Consider the following 23,399-nt stretch of genomic DNA (forward strand, 5'->3'; position numbering starts at 1 on the left):
TATTTTGTCAAAATCAGCAAGGTTCCAGAACAGAAATTACATCTCATGCTTGTTTAAGCCTATGTTGAAATAGTGACACTACCCATTGACCTAAATGCCGCAAGCATTTCAGCAACAAGGGCCTAAAGTATGATGCCAAGTGATAATCAGTGACCTTGATGCGGCTGCAATCGCTCCCTGAAACTAGTCCATTATGTATTTTTTCTGTCCCAGAAAGTACAAAGTAAAAGCACAACATGAGTATATCTACTGATATATCTCTTATATCAGAATTAATACTCCGTAGGAATACATTTCAACTAAATCATCACGATATACATTAAGTCTTTATAAATGCGGCTCTACAGCATGTAAAACATACATATGTTCACAGTTAGTAGTGGAACCACACTCCTTCAGCTCAGAAAATGCCACAATGTGCATATATATATATAGACTTTTTCCTGTTAATCATTTACTCATAGTGCATAAAAAACAGTTGTACTTGTTCACATCAAAAGCCTTTTTTTTTGAACTTTGCTGTACCGATTAATGAATAGCACAGATTTTGACAGATACTCTCTTAAGCTGAGGCCAGGGAGCAGTGCACGGTTGCCTTTCTGTGGGTTCTACTCTGCAAAGAAATGATTGAACGTTTTGAAGTGTTAAAATTACTCTTATTTTAGAATGTTACAGTAAGTTGGGTGAATTTACTGTTTGTATTTGTACAGCTTGTTAACTAAAATCATGGCCTGACTACTTTTCACGTTATATGTTATAAAACGCACACACCTCCAAAGCAATGAGAGGTCAGAGCAGTTTGTTTCTCTTCGGTGTTAAAAGAGAAAAAAGAAGATACAGACTTATTTATATTAATATACGTATGCATGGACTTCACTTCAAAATATAATCCAAAAGGAGGGAAGAATCTGCAGTATCCTTGTTAAAACAAAAATTGCACTAAACCACTTAAAATGTTACCACAACAAAAACCGGCGCTATGATAATTAATAATATATTGCCTTTCATATGCAGAGGTAATAAGGAGGCCGCACTGTGATCCATATAACCTCAATAATGTATAAATGAATCAAAAAGAATCTAATTAGTTCAGCAGCACCGAAAATTACTGAGTAGAAACATCAAAAGAGCCAATGGGACATTACTTTCTTCTCTTCTGCAGCGCTGCTCTTCGGAACCCCCTGGTTTATATCTGAAGGAGGCCTTGCAAATGTAGGTCACGGTAACTCAAAAGAAGGGAGCTAAAGGATGCTGCCATGGTACGTGCACCCTCCCCGAGCAGCACTGCCCTGCACCATGTCCGCATGGTCCCACGGGACGTTCTGCACCATCAGGATCTGTGCAAGGGAAGGGTGGAGCCGGCTCCTCGCCTCCTGTCTGCAGCCACAGGAGATACCACATCCTGCGAGCGCTGCCTTCCCTACAGCCCCATTTTCCTCCTTCCCCTCAGCAAAACGGCGGAAAAGTAGGAAAGGCAGACGGAGACGGCATCGCGGCTTCCACAGAGACATGCTAGGAGGGAGGGAGACACAAAGGATAGTTGAGGAGACAACCGCAAATGCTACAGAGACACAGGACCTCCCCGTAGATGGCCTTGGCTTCCTACGAATCCCACCGGAGCCCAACAGCTGTTCCTGCCATCCAGATGGGAAAACGTGTTTGCAGGCACATGCGAGAGCCTCTGAGGAAATACCTGTGGAGGCATCTAAGTCAAACTTCAAACAGCATGTGTATGTATGTATTTATAAAAACAGATGCTGACATCCATGCTTCTACAGCATATACAGCTAGAGTTATATTGCATCAGAGATAACACAGTGAGAAAATCATACCCCAGAGGAATGTAGCTTGAACTGATTTTTCCCTAAGAAAAGACCTAATAATAGAATTCCTGAAGTCAGAAAAGTTTAATTTAAAAATAAATAAAACCTAATACTGGGGTTCACTGTACTTAAGGAATTATTTTCTTCTAACCCCAAAGATACGGCTATACAAGCTTAGCTTGTATCTCCTTTGACAGGATGTATTTGTCTACTACTCATTAATGTTTTACTCATGTTTGAAATTAAGTAAAAGCATCTCATGCAAGAGAAACAATAATGCTATAAAAGGAAGACCTTTCACTACTCCAGGACTGTTCCATATCCAAACCCAAACTGTTTACTTCTTCAAAGGGATAAATAGGACAGTACTCATGCAGTAAAGGCTTAAACCATGGTAACCACATTTTTAAGGTACATTCTCCAGTAGTTTTCAACATTGTTCGACTTGCAGACCTATAAAAAAAAAATCCAGTTATGCAATGGAGCTCGGCAGACAAAGAAAGTCTCCTTGCCAGAAGACCTGCTATTCTATTAACCTTTCATGGAATACATAGAAGGCAACAGACCCCACAAGTCCACAAAGACCAAGCTGGAAAAAAAAAAATCATCATTGCAATTACAGGATCTACCACAGTATTCCCTAAGGTCCACTCATAATTCCCAAGGAATTCAATTGGAGGCGGACTGGGCCTCAAATTAGCTAACTTTTCCCATTATCTGCAATCTACTTTGACAAGAAATCTGCCCTAAGAAGCTCCAACACAAACCGCTGAGGAATCAAAGGGCCCAATCCAGCAAACCTTTGCGCTCCTAAGCCAACACATGGAACAAGCAGGGCTACCCGGCAAGGTAATGTTTGTCAAGAAATCCTTAATAAATTAATATGGGAACTCACAATTTTCACACAGGCGGCCTACATCTGCAAGAATTAAACTGCACAAACATATCCAAGAGAACACAGAACGCTGATAAAGATGGACCAAGCCAGCCTGTGCCCCTTGCAGCGCCTGCTGAGCAATTGTCCCAACGCCACGGCACTGTCCAGCGTCCCACAGCCACAACCACCCAGCAGCTGTCACAGGCGTCCCGAGGAGCAGGAGCAGCAATTGCGGGAGGGACAGTATTTATGAAAATAAAAGAAATGAATTGCAGCCTGTATGCTGCTGTCTAGAACCGCAGTTACATTTGTACCACCCATTCCCTGGGGAAAATGACATACAATGCAAACAGGCCTAGTTGTTCAATTATTCAAGTATTAAGAGATTCACAGAAAGACATCTGAGAAACATAACATTTTAATAGATGAAATAAATACTCCAGTACATGCAAGATAAAAACTGACATTGGAAAAAAATTAAAAATCACTTTTGTTATAGTGTAATTTGTTTGTTTGTTTAAACACTCACAGTAGCTTTTCCCCCAGTTTGGAAATCAACACATGGAAAACATAATCACAACCTCCAGTCCTTCCACTCCTACACACCAAATGCACTTCTAACCTAACACTTGATGCAAAATAAAAAAAAAGTCATACAAAACAAAACCAAACAAAATAGTAGCTACATCCATCATCTACGTGGTGTTGGGTTTTTTCATTTTTTTAAATGAGTGAGAACTGAGGTAACCTTTTTCCTGCACAACCAAACAGTAAAATTTAGAAGGGAAATTTCGGAAGACAAGACAAGACAAACTTTAAAAACCGCACCCAGCGCGATTAAAGCTTTTTTTAAAACTTTTCTTTTCCTAAGATACCCCCACCTCCCCAAATATAAAAAACCTTTTAAACAGTTGTTATTACCATTTGTGTGAAGACCTTGCTGAATAAAGGAAAATTTATCTGCAGATACTTGCTTGACTTTAAAGTAAAATAATGAGAAGCCAAAACTGGCTACCTTTATTAGTACATATAGTTTGAATACGTTCTGTTTCTTCACCACATGAAATCAAAGGATTGGGCTCATCCAAGCAAATTCTTTGGTATACAAAAAAGGGGCGAGGAGGTGGGATATTATTTTCCTTTAGCAATGACAAGTATCTAAACAGAAGATGTGGGGGGTTAATTCACAGAATTGGAGTTCACTGGCGGTAAAGTCCTGGGTGAAGATCTTTCTCTTAGTGCCTGAGATAACAGGTTGCAACCATCTGAGACGGCGCAAGCTGAGTTCCTCAACCTTTCCCTGTAATCGCTCATTTTGGTGCTACTTTCGGGGTGTTGGGCTATATCCCTGAGGCATTGGGTCAGGAGCACACAAGCAGATACCACACTCATGGCTCCTCCGAGGATGGCAGTTTGCACAGCTTTGCCCTCTGGATTAATGGTGGCAGCTTTACCCAAAAACTGGGGCTCAGTGGCAAAGCCCACCAGGGCATAGACAGACTGCACCAAAGGTCCGCTGAACAAGATGCATCGGTTCCTGGTCAGCTCGCTGGGTGAAGTCTTGACCTCCTTGACACACGCCAAGAGGGCAGTGGCGCTGGTGCTCATACATTTGACACTGAGTTTGAACTGCTCCTTAGCAAATTTATCCTTGGATTTCTCACTGGCCAGCACACAGGCATCTGTCAGGAATTTCAAGTTCTTGGACATGTTCTGAGAAACCTCTAGCAGGAGCTGAGGGCTCATATCTGCCAAAGGGGTGGTCTTCAAGACCCCACAGCCGTGCTCCACCTCATGCCTACATCGGGTCACCTTGTAGCGATCCACCAAGCCAGGCATAGCAGGCTGGGCCCCCGGAGTCTCCACTGCAGCCAGGTAGGCAGCGTGGGCAGAGCATTCGGTCAGGGAGACCACCAGCTCCCCCATCTCCATCAGGCTTTCCCCCACCTCCCCGAAGCGTCCCATATTGAGCTGGCTCTGGACGTCATGGGTCAAGATGGAGAGTCCTTTGGTCCTGGCAATGATCGTGTCCCTGCACTTCTCGAAGGACTCACCGAAGACAGACAGGCTCTCAGTATTCACCGGCCTGGTCTCGCTCGACAGCAGAAGCAGATCAGCCACCAGTTGCATCTTGATCTTGCAGTGGTCGCAGATAGAGATGAGCTTCTTCCTCTGCAGGGAGCTGCTGCTGGGGATGCCGCCGCCAGACACCTCACTGCTGGACTTGCCAGAGCCGCCGCTAGCCATAGCGCCGGGGGGGCACTCGCATGCCGCTCGCTACCCCGCTGCCACCGCCTCTGCCACCGCCGCCCGCGCAGTCCCGACTGAGCCCGGCAGGATCGCTCTGCCTTTTCCGCAACATCATTCCATTAATCGCCGGGAGGCAAGAAAGGGCTCTGGGCGCCGGGGCTGCCGCTGCTGCGGGGAGCGAGCTCCGCCGGGGCGCCCGCCCCGCTCCGGCGCCAGCCTTCGCTCCTACGGCGTTCCCGCGGCGGGTCGGTGCTCGCTGGGAGCCGCCGGGCCCCGTTCCGGCATCTCTTAGCTAAAAATATATAGACAGATATATTTTTTTTCCTCTTCGCAGGTTGGCTCCCCTCCCTTCCACCACCTCCTCCAGCTGTGGGATCCTGCGCAAAGTTCCCTTTACGAGACGGAATACCTCAGGGACGCCCAGCAGTCGCACGGAGTTGGGGCATGGGCACAGCCCTCCAAGTTGCTACCGTGTCCCCGGCTCCTCCGGTCGGTGAGCGCCAGCCGGGCGCAGCTCGCAAGGGCCGGAGGGGCGGCGGCTGCGCACCATGTGCCGCCCCCGGCGCGCCCGCCGCGGCCCCGCGCCGCCGGCTCGCAGGAAGCGCCGCGGAGGGTGTGGCCCGCCCGCCGCCCCGCGCCGCCACAGACCCGCCGCACACCCCGCCGCCGGGCCGGGGAAAGGGGCACCGCGGGGAACCGGGACGGGGGGCACCGCGGGAGGGAAGGGAAGTAAAAAAAGAAAGAGGGTGGGAGGGGGTGAAAAAAAAAATCCACCGGATCCGGGTGCTGGGGGCGGGCGGGATCCGTTCCCCTTCCTTCTGCCGCTGCCTCACTCCTTCCTGCCTCGATCATTCACGCGGCCGCTGCGAGCTCGCTCCCCGCCGCCGCGGTCCATGCCCCTTCGCCCAGGGCCCCGCAGACTCGGCGCCGCCGGCCCCTCCTCGCTCGGCTCCCGCTGTGGCCGCCGCCGCACCAACTTAGGCTCTTCCCGCAAACAAGGGTGGTGGCTCCGGGCTGCAGCCGCGGATGCTGCGACCCGCCTGGCCTTGCGCTCCTCCTGCCATGTTTTCTGGCTGAGTCGCCAACTCCCAGGGAAAGAAAATAAAAAAAGAAAAAAAAAAAAGAAATCTTTTAAATTCCCTTTCTCAGGCTTTCAGACAAACTATTGGGAAGAGGCGGCTGCGGCGGATCTGCCAGCCAGACGCTGCATGGCTCTGAGGGAGGCTCCCCCCTCCCTGTTGCCTTTGCTGTAACCTCACTTAAGCCTATCGAAATCTTTTGTGCGGTGTCACCGCCCTTCGTTTAAATCCTGCCCTCCCCCGCCGGCCCGCTCCACGCCCGCCGCCTCTTGCTCCTCCCAGGCGGAGGGGGCAGCAGCGCCGTGCGGCGGCCGGCACCGCCCGCCCGGCGCCCGCGGGCCCTCACCGGCCAGCGGCACCAACGGCACCAACGGCACCCACGGCGGCGGCGGCCGCTGCCCTTCCCGGGCGCGCTGCCCGGCTGGCGGGAGGCGAACCCCGTCCCTACGGGCGGGGGATTAAAGCGGGTTGAATGAATAAATAAATGACGGTGTGGGGTTGAGCACGGCGGGGCGGGAGGAAAGAGGCCGGTGGGAGGAAAGGGGCAGCCGGATGAGCTCAGCCCGGCGGGGCTGCGCGGCGGCCGCGGCCGCCCATTGGGTGGGAGCGCGTCATGCAGTCGGATGTCGGAGACGGAGGAGATGCCGAGGGGGGAATGGAGAAGCCGCCCTCCGCCCCAGGCGGCGCGGGGCACACGCTGCCCGCCAGGCCCGCTGCCCCGGGCAGCCCGCCAGGTAAGTGCGACGTTGCGGTCGAAGCGCCCGTCGCTGTCACCGCCCGGCGGGGCTCGGTGAGGACACGCAGGGCAGCGCCGGGGCCGCCGCACCGAGCGGCCATTGCGGACTGTCCGGCTGCAGGTAGAAGAATCCGTTCCCTATTTGAGCCAGTGATGGTTCAAAGACAGTTTAACAGTGTTAAAGGCAGCGGCCTTCCCTACATGAGCGGGACTCTGGCTGGCTTTGCTCTGATGTAATGAAAAAGCCCAAACCTCTTGCTAGCCATAATTAGTGCTGTAAATATGGTCTGGGATCTTACTACATCTTTATTTACATAGAAATATTTCCCTCAGCACTGGTCTTGACCCATTTTTTAAACCAATGAAAATTAATTCGATATGTTTTGCTCGTGTTTCTGCCATTGCTTTTGAAGACTAGTTACCATTTGTTAGAATTTAGCAGGGAAAATGTAAACCTACTGACACTAACTTTGTGTACCGAGAGCAGTAAAAAAGGAAAGAAGACTTTGTTCTCTGATCTGTTGCCATTCTGCAGCACACCAAGAACTTCATTAGACGATTCTTGCTAAAACCAAGATGTTATGCTCACTAAATCTGAGGCATTCAAGTAAATGCCATTAAACAATAATAAAATTAAAATTACTAATTGGGCTGGAACAAGTTATAAGAAGATGGATTTAATGCTGCCTGGGATGCTTCCAAAGGGTATATATAGATTTGTAAATGATGGTGATGAGAATATTTACATCCCACACATCAGATTCTATGTTGTTATGCATTATATCTCCATCAACATAATCCTGAATAATCAGAGTCCATGTTGAAACCATATCTTAAAATTGTTACATATTTTGCTGCAGCTTAAGCTCCAGCTAAATAATAACATTTGTTTGCTCATTTCAATCAGACTTTCTTTTTTTAAGTTAGACTCTTAATTCTAGGCATTTACAATGCATTGAGCAAGCTACAGAAATCCAGAAATACATTTGTCCCACTTCACAGTTACATTAACATCCTGCTACGTTCATATGACTGCAGAGGTATAAAAGTGACCTTGACATAAATGAAAATTGGACCGGACTTCTCACTTGCAGGCCAGATCCACCAATGTTCTGACACAACCAGAGCCCACCTAATGGATTGCATACATTTAAAGAGCTTCAGACACATTTATTTGTACATATTCTCACTCATTAGGCAGAAGAACTCTTGACCTTCTTTGCAGACTTATAAGGAAGGATGTGAGCAGCATGAATGTAGATCTGAAAGTGGAGGGTTAACAGGGCAAACACTGTTGGAGGGGAGAGGGAAAGCCTTGCTGTAGAGCCAGGCTGGAGGAAAGGGGCAGATTCTGGTCTTTGGGTGTGTTGAAAATATGGCAGTTCTCCACCCATCCCTCCTCACAGCAACAGTGTGAGGGAAATTCTGTGTACTTGAGTCAGATTATAGCAGTTTAAAGGAAGGTCATGATTTGGGCCTAAACAATTTTGGCTTACTGCCAGCAACTCGCTTGCAAAACTATAAATAGGAATGATTTCAGAATACTCTGAAAAATAAAAATCAATGGGCAGCAGAAGCCAGCTGAACTCTATTTCAAAATATTTCCAGATATGTCCTTAAATGAGGCAGTGAGATATTATGTAGCACGAGGAATGCCTCTCATAAATATTAACCTACTTTATTTTTAATGAGGGTTGACTAGATTTAATTAGGGTTTGAAAGATTTCATTTTAGGAAACGTAGGCCTCACCTCTGGCTAGGAAAGGTGTTAAATGACCTAATAATCTTTTCCACTTTTAGATACCTCCTCCTGCCGTGATGCTCCCTGTGATTTGTGCCATTCCCCAAGGACAAAACGGAGAGATCCTTGGTTTGGACAGTTCTGCTGTGGCTCCTCCACCAGCCTTCCTCCCAGCTGCTCGCGCCAGAAACAAAGCCAGGTTGTAACCCATGGCAGCTGACAGGGCCACCAAAGCTCTTTGTAAGTGCTATAATGTAAGGCAAATATTCTCTGAGCTCGTCCAGTTTGTCCACAAGATTGATCCAGTGCTTATCAGCCTCAGTATCAGCAAGGGGCAAACCCCGTTATTATCATCATGCAGTAGGTGTTGCTCGTGGACAGTCTCTCTCTGAGGCAGTCTTGACAAATGTAATTTTCCTCCAGTAGCAGCCCTGGGTGTTCAGCTCTTCTACATATGAAATGCATTACTGTTTGGAAAAAAAAAAATTAGAAAATACCACCTTAATTGGTCATTTTTACCATGGAAGAGGCATTTCTTGGAGCAGCAGCCTGTTAAATCCTTCCTACAGACTGCATTGTTGCTTCATAAGTAGTCCTTAGATCACTCATAGTCTGGTTTTACCATGGTTATGATTTGACCATCAACACATAGTCTTACTATAAAAACAAGCCTTGAAGACAGGTTCTCTTGGGTCTAGTCATTTGAGTAGAATTGAGGATCAGCTTGTTACGTGCTTTAAAAGTCCGGTAGATGTATCTGTGTGGCTTGGGAGGAAACTTTTACTCTGATGTTTGGGGTGGGTATTTCCTTCATAAGTGTTTTGCACATCTCCTTCAAGGGGAATGTGTGCAGACCCATTCATGTCATGGCTGCTGAGTCCAAAGGTGACCCATGGGATTTGGGCAGCTCTGTGAACTGGTTGTATAGACTTGTAAGACTGAAAATCAGGTGGCCGTGCTTGGCTTTTAAAAAGCTTTGACTGACAAGAGCCTGAATGAAATAAGTCTCTGGGGCTCAAAACAGCAGGCATTGTCAGATACAAGGGATTAAAAGGCTTTTTAATGTGGCTTAGTAGTGTACAGAAGATTGGCTTACTTGTACGAGTTCGTCTTTTGTCACATTGATCTTTATTTTGCATTGTGCTTAGTACAACAGAAACTGGAAGCTGAAGTCTTCTTTCCCCAGTCATTTGACAGGACTTGGCCCTTTTATTGCTTAGTAAAATCATTTTTTTGGAGGAGGAGGAGGAATTGATTTTTGCAAGCGTAGCCAGTGTTGAGTAATAGCTGAAGAATACCAAATTGCAATAATTTTATGAACACTGTAAGCGGCCAGGTTGGTGAGAGGAAGTACTGTACAATGGGTTATACTACTTTATATTACTTTCCTGTATAGATGTATCAATCTAACTTCATAGGGAGCTAACTGATGAAGAAATAAAAGGCAATTCAGTGGTTCCCATGTGTCAGCTATTTGTGACTAAACCCACGAGGTGGTAATTACAAGATGATAGCTCCTATTCTGAGGGATGCAGCTGGTTTGTCAGGCTGAGGACTAAAAATCAGAGAAGGATAAAGTTGGCAGAGACTGACAGAAGAAATAATTTAACACAGAAGCAGATTTTGCAGAAGAGGCTGGAAGAATCTGGGCCTTCCTCTCCATGGCAATGGACTGGTAAGTCATACAGAAGGAAATGCAAGTGTGTTGACTGGTTTGTTGTTCTTAAGATCTATTTTACCTTCAATGTTTTGGTGCTAAGTAAGTGTTTTGTGGTTAGTACTTACAGTCATAACTTCAGGAGAGACTAAAACTGCGAGATCCGGGTCTGTCTCAGGTCTGCAGAGGTAATCATGGTTGATACACTGGGGATGCAACCTAAGAACTGGTCTGTGTGTAGCAAAAAAAGAGAGCTAGAGGTCTGGAGGAACAGTTAACTGGTCACTTGCAACAGCAAAATGCAAACACAGTCACAAGTTTTGTTTTTTCTTCTTTGAAAATGATTTTGTGTATAAATAAGTAGCTCCACTGAAACATAACACAGCAAAAGTGGTTTGTATTTTGTTGTCTTTTATTCACCATTTATTGTACTGTTATTTTCACCCTTTACCACATACAATCGATTGGTTGTCTCCTGCTGTTACCATGGATATTTAATGCATAGACATGGAAAAGAGACATTTTTATGAAAAGGAAAATGCAGGTACAAAACTCCTCTTGCACAGAACAGAAGGCTGCACCGGATTTTATGTTGATACAGCCAATAATGGCTTTCTGCTTCATGTTCTTAGCTACCATCTAGACATGTGGCTCTCCATCCTATACCTCGTGTTTTGGAAGATTGGTGCCCAGGAGGGAGGGAGATGCAACACAGCTCCTTGTGTCCATCCCCCCCCAGGACAGGCAGGAGGGCCAGGGCTGTAGGTCAGTTGGCCTGAAACTCAGAAGCACTTCATGGAAGACTGGAAAATGCTATTGATAAGAATGGTCCAGCATAAACAGGAATCCAAGACCCTCCCTTCAGATTCTCAGGTCTGGGGTTTGTTTGAGATCAAAGGAGAACTCAGTATTTTGAACAAAATGTGCAAGGGCCCACCCTTCCTGAATGGCACTTTTGGTTGTATGTTCTGTCCTGCAGCTGTGATACTCTACAGAAGAGCTTGGGGTTTCCCCCCCTCCCCTCCTTTTTAAATATATATCATGAGAGAAATTGAACAGATGTTTTCATAGGAGTCTCTCATCCTACACTTTTCTCATGATGGCTGCATGTTCTATGAGGAGAGCTGTTGATCATTACTCGTTTAAGACTAGCACCTTTAATTCGTCAGACGTGCGTGTAATATATTACTTACATTAGATGCAGGTGCCAAAACTGACCTGTAAACCTAAAATTAAATTGGGACTACAAAATTAATTTCACTTAGATTGTGGAAATTAGACTATAAATGGAATTCCTATGGGAACTGTGTAAACCTTCTTTGACATTGATTTAATGTAATTCTTTTCTTAATAGGGTAACTTGAAATTGTGTAACCAGTACATAGTTTTTAACCAGCACAGATTTGTAGCAAATATTGCAGTAAGATGAGTAGTAACAGGAACATTCTGTGGTGTTTCTGAATTTGAGGATTACAGTGTATTGCTTTATTGCAGCTGACTAGACAGTCTGGGGTCATACCCCCTCCCAAACCCAATCAGACAGGTAACCATACAAAGCTAATGTGTCATTTGTCAAATACCTCCAGTCAGGCAATAAGTTTTCATTTCTAAAATGCGCATGGACAGGATAACATGAATTTGGGGTAAAGATTTATTTTGTGGTCAAAACTGAATTCAGAATCTGAATGTCAAGGTTAGTACCTGAATCCATATTTCATATCCTAATCACAACAATTAATCCCTAGTTTGGGAGAATTTGGAATTAAAAATTTCATTTTTCAAATTAGAATTCAAGGTCTCACTAGCTCTGGAACAGAAATCTGCATTCTCTTAATAGATGGTGAGTGTGCTCATTTTATGCATGAAATTAATTTGAGGACTGAAATTATTCTGAATCATTCAAATGTTTATGCTCTAGCTGACAGCATATTTTGCTTGATGTGCTTCTAGTAACAGGATTAACAAGCATATTTTATTTTGATTTAAAAATATTGTTGTTTTTAAAGATAACATGTTCAGGGCTGATTAGAAGAGGTTTTCTCTGAATGTCGTGGCATTCAGAGGTCTGAATTAACACATGTACTGTCTGTGTATGAGAGCTCATGCATTAGATTGTCTCTGCAGGGCAACATTTAAGGTACTTAAGATAACCTGACCTATGAAAACATTATTTTTGAATGTTTTACTGAAAGTAACTCAAGCTATCCTGCCATTCTGTAAAATGTATGACAACGCTTTTAAACAGGGTAAGAATACTCTGAATGCCCAAAACTTGCTTCAAGTTTTCCGGGATAAGTTACTCAGCAAGTCTTCTGTATTATTTAACAGGATATTGTCCCCGTCCTTCACTAAACTGGTAGGTGCAAAAGCAGTTCTGATGCCTGTCAGGCTATATAAAGAGCACAGCTGTACTCCAGACCTTACTCGTTTTAGTTATTAAAAGTAATCACTAAAAGGCTCCCTTTTGCAACACTTCATTAATCTGAGCCAGTACTAAACATCCTTTTGTATTAGCAGAGTTCCTAAAATGAACTAATTCTTCCAGACAGGGCGTGTGTTGATAGCAGGTAGCCCTTGCATGTTCATTCTCCCTTCTGCGTGCTTAGGGCTGTTCTGATCCTGTTAGTTTAATCTCTTAATTGTCTATGTATCCTTCCAAGAAGGCGCTGCCCTTTCCTTGATGAAGTCCTTTGTTCTTTCCAAGGTTTCATTCTAAGGAATGTCAAGGGACAAGCTCAAGATCCTACTGTACTGTATTTGCAAAGACAAGTAGAATGTGACAAATGACAATTCTCTTTAAAATAGAAAACTGCACACACAAAAACGACCCCTTGCAAAGACCTGAGACAGCTTTTGGCAGCTAAAAATATGTGCACATTCTTCTTCTAACTCATAAGAAATAATGGTGTGAGAAGTATATTTGCACGAATATGGTTCCAAAAAAGCAGGTTATATCTGAAAAAAAAGAAAAAATCCCAAATTTCATTAACAGAAATGAATCCTGAATCTTCTCATATTACAGCTTGACCCAACCCTACTCAGTAATGAAAGCAGTTTACATCAATGAGGGGAAGGTAGATCTGCCTTTCTGATAAGTAATTGAAAGTACTACTAATAAAATTCACATGTTGCAGAAGTAAAAATGACAGACAGAGCTTGAGATGTTCCGTGGCATGACTAGAGGGGACTTTAAGCTACAAGACTAAAGCCTTAAACACCTTACTTTTGAAATCAATAATGAAAGTAGCTGTCTATTATTGGTTACGTTCTGCATTGTAATCACAACAGATTTAGCTGTTAGGGCTATAAAAACTTTTAAGGAATGTGAAAATCCTTAAACTATAGAAAACCATAATTGTACGATTCTATAGATAATCTGAACAAAACACAGTGTGCTTCAATAAAAAGGAAATGCAATTTAATGCACCCCGGTAGTGGTAGGTGTTTCTAGCTGCATTGCTTTTGTTTCTTGCATGGGAAAGAACAGCAGAGTGAAGAAAGAGGCTGAATAAGTGTTTGTCCCACAGCTGACTCCACTTTGAACAAGTTCTTTCAGGACACAAAATTCTGCCTGAACAGAGATAGTTGCAAGGTCAGAGCCAAGCATGAAAAATATCTCCCTTTCAAGTGAAAACCTTTATATGCATGACAAGGAAATGCACAGTGGTGTTTGGTGCAGTGCTGGATATACTGAACGACTTGTTCACTTACCAAAGGGAATTGCGTTACTTCTGAGATCCACATCTGAAAGTCAAAGTCGGGTCGGTTTGTTCTAATATGAGAACACAGAATTGAAGAAAGTATTTCCAAGTAGAAATTCAGTGAAACTATTTTATACTCTAAGTCCAGCATTCCAGAATTGAATCTTTAGTCTTTTTTTTCCAGTGAATGTATTCATGATCCAGTAATAACAAAAGTTACCAGAAACATACTTTAATAAAACCTCATTAATCAGGGCAATCTGAAATAGTATACCTGATATTCATTATATTTAATGAGAAATCACTGAGCAAATGTGCTCATTAGTGACTTACTGGACAGCTTTGTGAAAGGTGCTTGACTAAGACCCCATTTCATTACTGTACATTTAACAAGCTCCATGAATAGCTCTGGTCTAACTGCTTCCTGTTCTTCGGGCGCACTGGCAGTCCTGCTGAAATGGTATAAAACGATAACCCTCCGTATGGAGGTTCCAGACCAGGCTGGCTGTTTATCAGGGTGCTGAAATCTTGGATCCCACATCCTCCTCTGCTGTTTCTCATGCTGTGCATGCACTTGGCAAGCTGCTGCTACTGCTTCACGGGGCACGTCTCCCTTCTGTTCACAGGCTACACAGCCCTTTGGTGTCTGACAATTCCTGGAGTTAGTCCTGGATGCAAAAATCCCCCAAGCCCACCCCCTTGCTGACTGATTGCTTTTGCATTTGCACACTGTGCCTGTGAGGGCAGTGGGCTCCTGGGTCATTAAAGGACTATATACAACAACAGAATTGAGGTGTTCACTCTCTAAAATTCATCCCTCTGCTCTGAACCTGCTCTCCCATCCATGCTGCCACTGGAATGGGAAAGCACCCAGCTCACCCATCAGCCTGGCGGTGACCAGTATCTACCAGTAGCAGTGATGCCTCCTTGAAGTTCCAGGTTTAAACCCCTTGAAAAGGCAAAAGACCCTGCTACTTATAATTAAAATGGCTTCCATGAGGAAAAAATTAAGACCGAAGAGTGAAATAAGGTTATGCAGACATCAATCTGTATCATTTCGCTTGTTCTGCATAATGGAGAAATTGAAAGAACAAAACTTGATCTCTTAACTTTGTGTGCTGTTCAGATGTTCTGGAGCTGTACTTTAATAACTTAATGGTTTTATTTTTAAAAGTCTTCTAGAAACCTAGTATTCCAAGGTACAAGGCAAAATCAGGAGTCTCAGTGCAGTGAGCCCAGTTCCTATCACAAATATTAGTGAATGCAGTTACTTGTCATCCCGCTTTAAAAGCAATCAAATAAAAAATAATCGCGAAGCGTTATTCCAGGAGCGGGTCCATCAGACGTTTGAAAAACAGCCCCAAAACAATGTCCACCTTTCATTCAGCAGTCGGGGCCGAGATCTGCAGGGACTACACCCGAGCGGCGCCGGGGCCTCCTGAAGCGGCTCATTGTGTGGGGACAGCGCGTCACACGCCGGGGCGCGACATCGCGGAGGAGGAAGAAGAGGAGCAGGAGGAGAGTGCTCGCCATCCGCCCCCGGCCCGGCTCGCTCCCGCTGCTCGGGCACGCGTGTCACAAGCGGCACAGCCGCTCGGAGCAGCCGCACAGGGGCCCGGGAGGCCCCGCCCCGCAGCCCCGCCCCTTAAAGCCGGCGGGGCCGCCTCCCCGCGGTGGCGCGGGCCGGGAGAAGATGGCGGCGGCCGCTGGCTGGGTCGTGCTGGGCCTGGCGCTGTGGTTGTGCGCGGCAGCCGGCGAGCCGGAGGGGAAGCGGCGGGCGGGGCCGGCCAAGAAGAAGGATATTCGAGACTACAACGATGCGGACATGGCTCGGCTGCTGGAGCAGTGGGAGGTGCGGGGAGGTGTCGCGGAGGGGCCGCGCTTCCCGGAGCCCGCAGAGGGAATCCCGGTGTGGGGAGAGGAGGAGCCGCGCTCCCGGCTCGGGGCGGCCCGGGCGGCTGCTCTGCGCGGCGCCTCGGCGGGGGGAACGTGGGGGTTTGGTTTGGCCGCCGCGGCCCCGCCGTCCTGCCCGGGCCTGGCGCGGCGGGCGGGAGCGATCGCCGGGGCCTGGCGGCGCTGGGGCGGCTGGTGCCGGGTTCGTGTGGGCTGAGGTTACAAAACCGGGGCGAGCGGGCACAGAAGGGGCGCCCGGGAGAGTTGCCCTACGGCCCCAGGCTCCGTGCCGCCCCCTTCCCTCCTCCTAAGCCCCAAACCCGCTGTGGGTGCACACCAGTGGCCTGGTTTGACTTAAATGCCTGCTGGTTTGGGGTGTTGAGGGATCTGTGTTTTGCGACTGAAGGATGGATTGCAGGAGAAATACTCATTTCACATTAACAGAGTTGATTTTTTTTGGTTGGGTGTTTTTTTTTTTTCCTTTCCACTCCTCATTGTAAAAACTTTAAATTTTAGTTCTCTCTTGTCCCCCTTCATTCCCCTCAGCCTGCTGCATTAACTTTCCCAGGCAGTTCCCTGTTGCTGTTTTCTCCATGTGGTTGTCATGCCACCGTTGGGTTCTTTTCACTATTTTTATCTTCCATCATCTTCTGATAAATGCCAGAGCACTCATCAGTGTCTTTTTGTTCTTTCCCGTGAGGCTTTTCCACAGAATGTTATGCACAAAACTTGCAAGAAACAATAGAGTGAAAACTTTTGTGTCCTGTAGCACCATTTACAGCTGTAAATCAAGGTGGAGAAAGAGGTTTTGTACGTGCAGTATAGATAAAGTTACTTCTTTGAGAAGTAAGGATGTCTGCCTTGGACCTGGTTGGCAGGTTATGGACTTGTTCATCCCATTGACTATTACTGTGTCTATCCCTTTGGGAAGGGAGATTCTTAGAACATTGAGTTAAAACTTTAAGTAGAATTACATCAAAAGGTCAAAATTCACCTGTTAGTGGTATCAGCCAAGGACCAGGTAGCCCTAGTTGCTAAAATATCAAGGTTTATATGATAATATTGTCCAGCTTCAACTAAATTTGGCATTGCAGTAAAAAGCTGATGTGCATCTGAGTTTGAATTAGATGCCTGGATGGCTCAGGTTAACACTGTTGTGACTCTTTGACTGTGTGTTCTGTTCCAGCCATGAGGCAGCCAGGGTCAGGATGTTGTTCAGGGTTTTTCCTCTCTAGCTGGAGCAGGTCTCTGATCCACTTCACCATGTGCTGCACAAATGCTCGTAGCCATGTTGCGTGCAGATGTTGCCGAGCAACTGGGGAGTTGGCTGCTGTGGTTGGCGTTGGCACTGAGGAATGTGCATAGAAGGAAAAAGACACTGAATCAGGGGCTCAACAATTGACGGTTGTTTGGTCTTGGGGTTAGTTGGCTGGATGGCATTTTGCCTGGTGGTAGTTAGAACACATATAAGTGACATGAAAGACATGAGCGGGTGGTGGCTGGAGGAAAGGGCATGAGTGCACTTGATGGGGCGGGATGAGAAACAAAGGGGCTGTTATGAGTTTGGATAAAAGCGGGAATTATGCTTGGGAGTGAGGGACGCAGGTCTGTACAGAATCAAGTGCTATTATAATACTTTAACTTAGTGAGATGACTCTTGATATTTTTTTTTTATTTCCATGACAATGGAGCCAGACTGTTCTTGGTGACAGCCAATGATAGGACAAGGGGTAATGGGTTCTAACAGGAACACAAGAGGTTCCACTTAAATTTGAGAAGAAACTTCTTCCCAGTGAGGATGGCAGAGCCTGGCCCAGGCTGCCCAGGGAGGTTGTGGAGTCTCCTTCTCTGCAGACATTCCAACCCGCCTGGACACCTTCCTGTGTAACCTCATCTGAGTGTTCCTGCTCCATGGGGGGATTGCACTGGATGAGCTTTCGAGGGCCCTTCCAATCCCTAACATTCTGTGATTCCTCTCAGATAAGTGTTGTTCCCACTTAGTGAGGGCAGAGGGACTTTCCTGGGGCTCTCCTTCGCTTCCGATTCTCTTAATGTGGAGTTTTCAAAAGCATGTGGACTCCTTGAAGGCATGCTTCAGACTTGCAAAACTGAAATAAATATATACTAGTAAGGAAAGAAAGGATCCAATCCGAGGCTTCTACAACTGTTGTTCTGTAGTTCTAAATTTTAAACTCTCTTGTCAGAAAGGCAGCAAACAGTGTAATTGAGAGGAGGAGAATAACACAGGTCACTCGTATCAAACCATAACCTTTAAAGGGTATGGGATGCTCCTTGTAGTGGGATGTTGTAAGAGGATGGTGTTGAGTTTGTATATATGTATGTGCAGAGATGAGGCTGTAATGTGTACTTAGATCTAAAAGTCAAGCTCAGCTCCTGACCTTTGAGGCTTCTGAAGGGAATTTCTTTACACGCTGCTACAGTTCATGTTCTGAATGCAGTGATGCGTAGTTTCACTAAATGCTTGAAGTCAAAACAACACCTAAAATATCTGCCTTTTTTTGTTGTTTGTTGGCTTTTGTTTGTTTTGGTTTTTTAGTTATTAATTCTGTGATACAAATACTGTTTAAGCAATCAAGTTCTTCTTTGATAAGTTGTTGCTATGCTCACTCCTCTCTGTTTCAAGCCGTTTTAAGGGGCAGCAGTTTGAATTCTCCCTTTCCAAATATTTAAGTGCCTGTCAACCTCAGCAGAGACATCAGGAGTTGTTTTTCATTGTTTTTTCTAAATGATTTACTCTCAGTGATTATGTTGTCAGATGGTGAACTGCATCTGTACATTAGAAAAGTCATGAAACCTTTTATTAAAGTTTTCCCAATGGCATGAACATTGAAATCGTGAATTCTTGTGGTTCTATTTGTTTAAAGGCACAAAGAAAATTACATTCTCAATTGATCCCATGATTCCCAGAAGTGAGTTTTGACCTCTGAAAACAATATGCAGAAGGAGACTTTTTTATGTATGTGTTTATGGGGCTTTTTAGTGCAACTGTCTCAGTTCATCTTGTATACTTAAAAAATTTATGTGCAAGTGTGAACAAAAAAAAGGTGTTATTTTATGAAGTGCCTAAGTGGGATTGTATTGAATTAGCCTTGCAGCTGAAATATTTGTCAGTATGTTATAAAATGAGATTCTACCTGTCACTATGAAAATGTGCATCAATTTGAGTTGAGGGTTATAAATGGGAAGAGCGTTCTTGGTGAAGCATCCTGAAACAAAACTTATTGTTTCTTTTGGTTTGAGAATCTCCATCATTAAACTAAAAAATACTTTTATCAAAGCAGAATTATTCTCTAAATATTGAGGCATTTCAAAAAAAGAACAGCTTTGTGGAACAGTTGAATTTAAAGCCTCCTTTTCCTTTTCAAAACAGAAAGATGATGATATTGAAGAGGGCGATCTTCCTGAACATAAAAGGCCTCCAGCACCAATAGATTTCTCAAAAATTGATCCAGGCAAGCCTGAAAGTATCCTGAAGCTGACGAAAAAGGGGAAGACTTTGATGATGTTTGTCACGGTGTCGGGAAATCCCACAGAAAAGGAGACGGAAGAAATTACGAGCTTGTGGCAGGGCAGTCTCTTCAATGCCAACTATGACGTGCAAAGGTAAGCTGTTGTACACGAGGAAAAAATTATTGCTTTTACAAACCCCTCGTTTCTTTCTTCATGAAAATATTTTCAATTGTTCATCCTGTGCCCTTCCCCACCTTCATTTGTCACTATTTCTTTGTTTCTTTATCAGTTTATATGCCTGTTTGTTTTAAGTCATGCTACAAAAATTCTGCTGTGGTGCACAAATCTTTCTAACACGCGTGACGTATATATAGCCTAGTTGCTTTTTATCTCATTATGTCTCGGCTATTTATCAGTTTTAGTGGCAGTAGTTTGCTTTTATGTGCCTTATGGAAAATCTCACACTTGGAAGACTTGTAACCACAGAAAGATCTTTGTTACACTGGCTAAAAATGCAACAGAGGGGTGTTGCACTCTCAAATTGAGGCTCAGAAGTTTTGCAGTAATTTTATGCACAATTTAATGCACGTTACATAGTGCCAACTTAGTTCGTAATGTGTTTTATTTTGTATTCTCACTCCTCTTTGGTTATTTGTGAACTTAATGCATTTTGTTTTTATGTGTGCTATAAAATTGTTCTCTTGTTGCCATTCCCAGAACAAAACCAACTTCTTGCTCTTAAATATGTGCCTCAGTTGTGGAGGTGCTCTGAATTAAACAAAATGTTGTCGTGCTTGAAAGGTGTGGAGCTAACTGAAAAGATATATATCTTCCCTTTAGGTTTATTGTTGGCTCAAATCGCGCCATCTTCATGCTGCGTGATGGTGGTTACGCCTGGGAGATCAAAGACTTTCTGATAAGTCAAGAAAGGTGCGCGGATGTTACTCTGGAAGGTCAAGTTTATCCTGGCAAAGGAGCAGAAGAAAGCGAGAAAGTGAAAAACAAAACCAAACCTGAAAAAGCAAAGAAGAAAAAAGATGCAGACAAGAAATCTGATAGCATCAAAGAGGACAACCGAGCAACCAAACAGAGAGAGGATCTATGACGGACACATTAACCAGACTGAACACTGCTCTGCCGTTCCTTGAAGGGAAACTAATTTTCCATACAATTCTTGGCTTTACTGGGTGGGGAGGGGGAAAGAAGCAGAGAGTACTGAGCTTAAAAGACTTTTATGTTGAAACACACCGGTTTACTTATTAATGTTGGCGTTTGTTTAGTTACAGGAAAGGTAATGTTTAATACCAGCAATTGACTACTTTAGTTTGTCATTTTTTCTGCTTTTGTTTTTGTTTAAAGTTAACATACAACTGCATGCGTCTAACATCATGAATTTAATTTAAAGTGGAAAAGAAGAAATACAATCTCAGAATACACCGATGTTCATCTGTAGTAACCATGTCCGTCTTGGGTACGTAAGTTGGTGATAGATTTAGAGCTGCTGTCAGGTAGCGGAATACAGTGCTAAAAGATTCTCTTGGACACCAGTTTGCTAGACTAAGTTTGCAAAACAGCCGAAAATTGCAAATAATAGTGTTACAATGGCCAAAGGTGCCTGAAATTATGGCATTTAGGGCATGTCTAGTTAGCCTGTTTCGTTAAAATAAAACCGTGTGTCCCCACAAATGCACAGAAGTGCTTAGAAGTGCGGTAGGAGCTAAGGCGGATACGTGGCTAATGCACCCCAAATCACTGCAGAAAGGAGATTCCGTACCCACCAGAAGCGATGCTGGGATGTTACTGGAATTACAGTTCCCACATGAGCAGTGTCAGGGAGAGAGAAGGAGCAGTCAAATTCTTGTCATTCAGGTTGCTATTCCTGCCAAAGAACTGAGCCTGCGGAAACAAGTGTTAAGTATTCCCCATTATCTAGACAGTGAGCTAGAAGAAATCGCTTTAACTCTGAAATTAATTTGTTTTATTGGTTTAAGGGTTTGCTTAAGTCTTTGAAAAAGCGCTCGTTACAGTACAGAGTTAGACTTTGAGTTAGACATATCAGTTACTGATGTTGTATGACCAGGTATACTTTTTTGGGTACAGATTCCTGGATTGACATGGTTGGTTATAAATGACCATTGGATTTAAATACTGTAATTCGCATGTATGGATGGGAGCAAATTTGATTTTTTCTCCGAAGGTCTTGAATAATTGGGAAGGTTGTATTATATTCAGATTGTATTCAATCAAATACATCACTTAGAATTGTTTTCCTTCTGCCTTACTATGCGTTAAGGACTCAATGCACCAAGTATTTATGGTCCATGTCATTTTCCAGGGGATGAGCACAGTATTAACTGTCTTCATTCGATACTACTAAGATATTACTTTGATTCTTTATTGAAGGTGCTAAAATCCAAGTGTTTTGGATAAAAGGTCCTAATTGAACCATAATGGTTGATCTTGTGGAATACTTCAGTATCAAAAGTGGCGAAACTATGACTTACTGAGTGCTTGTTCAAAATAAAAGATGTCACTAAACCTCCTGTTCCACTGAGTAGTAAAACCTTTTAAACAATTATGCATTAGTTAGATATTTGGGAGACAGGTAAGTCGTCCTTGTATGTAAGGACTAAATGATGCTGATGAGGGTTCTAGGTGATTGATTTTATTTAATTATGTTTGTATGAATTTAGGATTAAAGAAACCTTTCCTGCCACACTTAATTTAACAGGCCTTTGCCTGTTTGAGTGGAAGAAATGAAAATCCTATGTTTCTTCAGGTTTAGCTCGATTACTTTTGTGTCCTACTATTAATCCAAATGTGTAGCAGAGTTGAGAATAGTCTCTTGGATATCCCATTGGATTGAGATGCACAGTCCATTTCTTATTCGTAACTCATTTATCATTTTTGTAAAATGTTCTGGGTTTGCACCTCACTTGGTTTTTTTTTAAAGAATGTTGCTTCTCATATCAAGAGGTGAACAGAGCTCAAGCAAAACTTTTAGATATGAAACGGTTAGTTAGATTATTCCTTTTAGAATTTATGGTATAGAGATGACAATTCAGATTACGATTAGGAATGTGTGGAAATGCAGTTTTCTGTCGTTATGAAGGTTATCATGACTTCTTTTTTGATTGAATTGCGTTCATCCTGAGCTAAGTAATTAAGCAATGCAAAACCGGATACAAAGCAAATTAGCCAAGGAGAAGAAGATACAGTTACTACACTATCTCTGTAGCCCAACTTTTCCGAGCAGGTACTTGTTTTAGCTGTTCAGAAATGGGCTTTTGCTGTTGTGGTTCTGAGTGGGGCAACAGCTGCTGTACAATTCAGCCAGCTGATGAGAGGGCTTCGGTTTGGCTGGTTTGACTCACTAAGTTGCCTCTGCAAAACGCAGCTGTGCTTTGTGCCACGTGCTTTATTTAAATTTCAAAGTGTTTTGAGGGATTTTTTAGGTTTTTAATAGGAGTAATGGCTTGATATCAAGTACAAAAATACTGCCTTCAAGGAGCTTTTTGGGTCTTCCATTTTTCTTTTCCCTTTCTCAAGCTTTATGCTCAACAAATAATTCAATATGGTAGCAAGTATCATACGTCAACCTAGCAGGAAATTCTTTACTGGCCCGTCCTTCTCTGGTACCACAATTCACAGCTCTACTCCAAAACAACTTGTGTTCCCTTTTAGAACCAGTAAATGCTTGAGCACTTGTCCTGGTGCCGAGTTATACAAGCAGCTGTGATTTTGTTATGATTTAAGAGGCCTGAATGCAATATAACTTGTATAAATAAATACCTTGAAGGTCATTAATGTTCCAAGTGGCCCAGCAGATACTGGATTCTGCTTTGTAGGTGTTGGGTGCTTGAGTCTCATCAGACTTCAAATAGCAACTTTTTGACACTACAGACCTGCAATTTGGATACAGCCTTTAAAACGTCTTTCTACAAGTAGGGAGGTGATTATGGCTCTTATTTCTTTACTTTTTCCACTGCTATGCAGGGGTACGTGGAAAATCATCGGCTTTCATGACAGGTGAATGTTTGCTGCCTTTCTCCACTCAGCTCGGTTTTCTAAGTTATATTTTATAACCCAGACATCCTGCTCAGAAAAAAAGTTTGTCGAGGATAGTACACAAGATATAGATAATGCTTTGCAAAAAAAAATTTGATGGACA

General features: G+C 44.1%; 2 protein-coding genes across 2 annotated transcripts; one reads left to right on the forward strand and one right to left on the reverse strand.

Annotated features, from left to right (window-relative positions):
• Positions 1–2,882: 2,882 nt before the first annotated feature.
• TLNRD1 (talin rod domain containing 1) lies at positions 2,883–6,489 on the reverse strand. Its single transcript, XM_080351265.1, has 2 exons — positions 5,360–6,489; positions 2,883–5,242 (listed from the first exon to the last, which is right to left on the reverse strand). Exon 2 carries the CDS (start codon positions 4,945–4,947, stop codon positions 3,880–3,882), a length of 1,068 nt encoding a protein of 355 aa, XP_080207391.1. The 5' UTR covers positions 4,948–5,242; positions 5,360–6,489; the 3' UTR covers positions 2,883–3,879.
• A 9,065-nt stretch (positions 6,490–15,554) lies between these two features.
• On the forward strand, positions 15,555–23,399 carry MESD (mesoderm development LRP chaperone). The gene is made up of 3 exons (XM_080351523.1): positions 15,555–15,716; positions 19,149–19,381; positions 20,069–23,399. Exons 1-3 carry the CDS (start codon positions 15,558–15,560, stop codon positions 20,331–20,333), a joined length of 657 nt encoding a protein of 218 aa, XP_080207649.1. The 5' UTR covers positions 15,555–15,557; the 3' UTR covers positions 20,334–23,399.

This window comes from Nesoenas mayeri, assembly GCF_963082525.1.
Source record: "Nesoenas mayeri genome assembly, chromosome: 11".
NCBI classification, from domain to species: domain Eukaryota; kingdom Metazoa; phylum Chordata; class Aves; order Columbiformes; family Columbidae; genus Nesoenas; species Nesoenas mayeri.

Coding starts and splice junctions, on each gene's coding strand:
- TLNRD1 (XM_080351265.1), bottom strand. CDS start 4,947: ATGGCTAGCGGCGGCTCTGGCAAGTCCAGCAGTGAGGTGTCTGGCGGC.
- MESD (XM_080351523.1), top strand. CDS start 15,558: ATGGCGGCGGCCGCTGGCTGGGTCGTGCTGGGCCTGGCGCTGTGGTTG. Junction 15,717..19,148: donor GGCTGCTGGAGCAGTGGGAG/GTGCGGGGAGGT, acceptor TTTTCAAAACAG/AAAGATGATGATATTGAAGA. Junction 19,382..20,068: donor GCCAACTATGACGTGCAAAG/GTAAGCTGTTGT, acceptor TCTTCCCTTTAG/GTTTATTGTTGGCTCAAATC.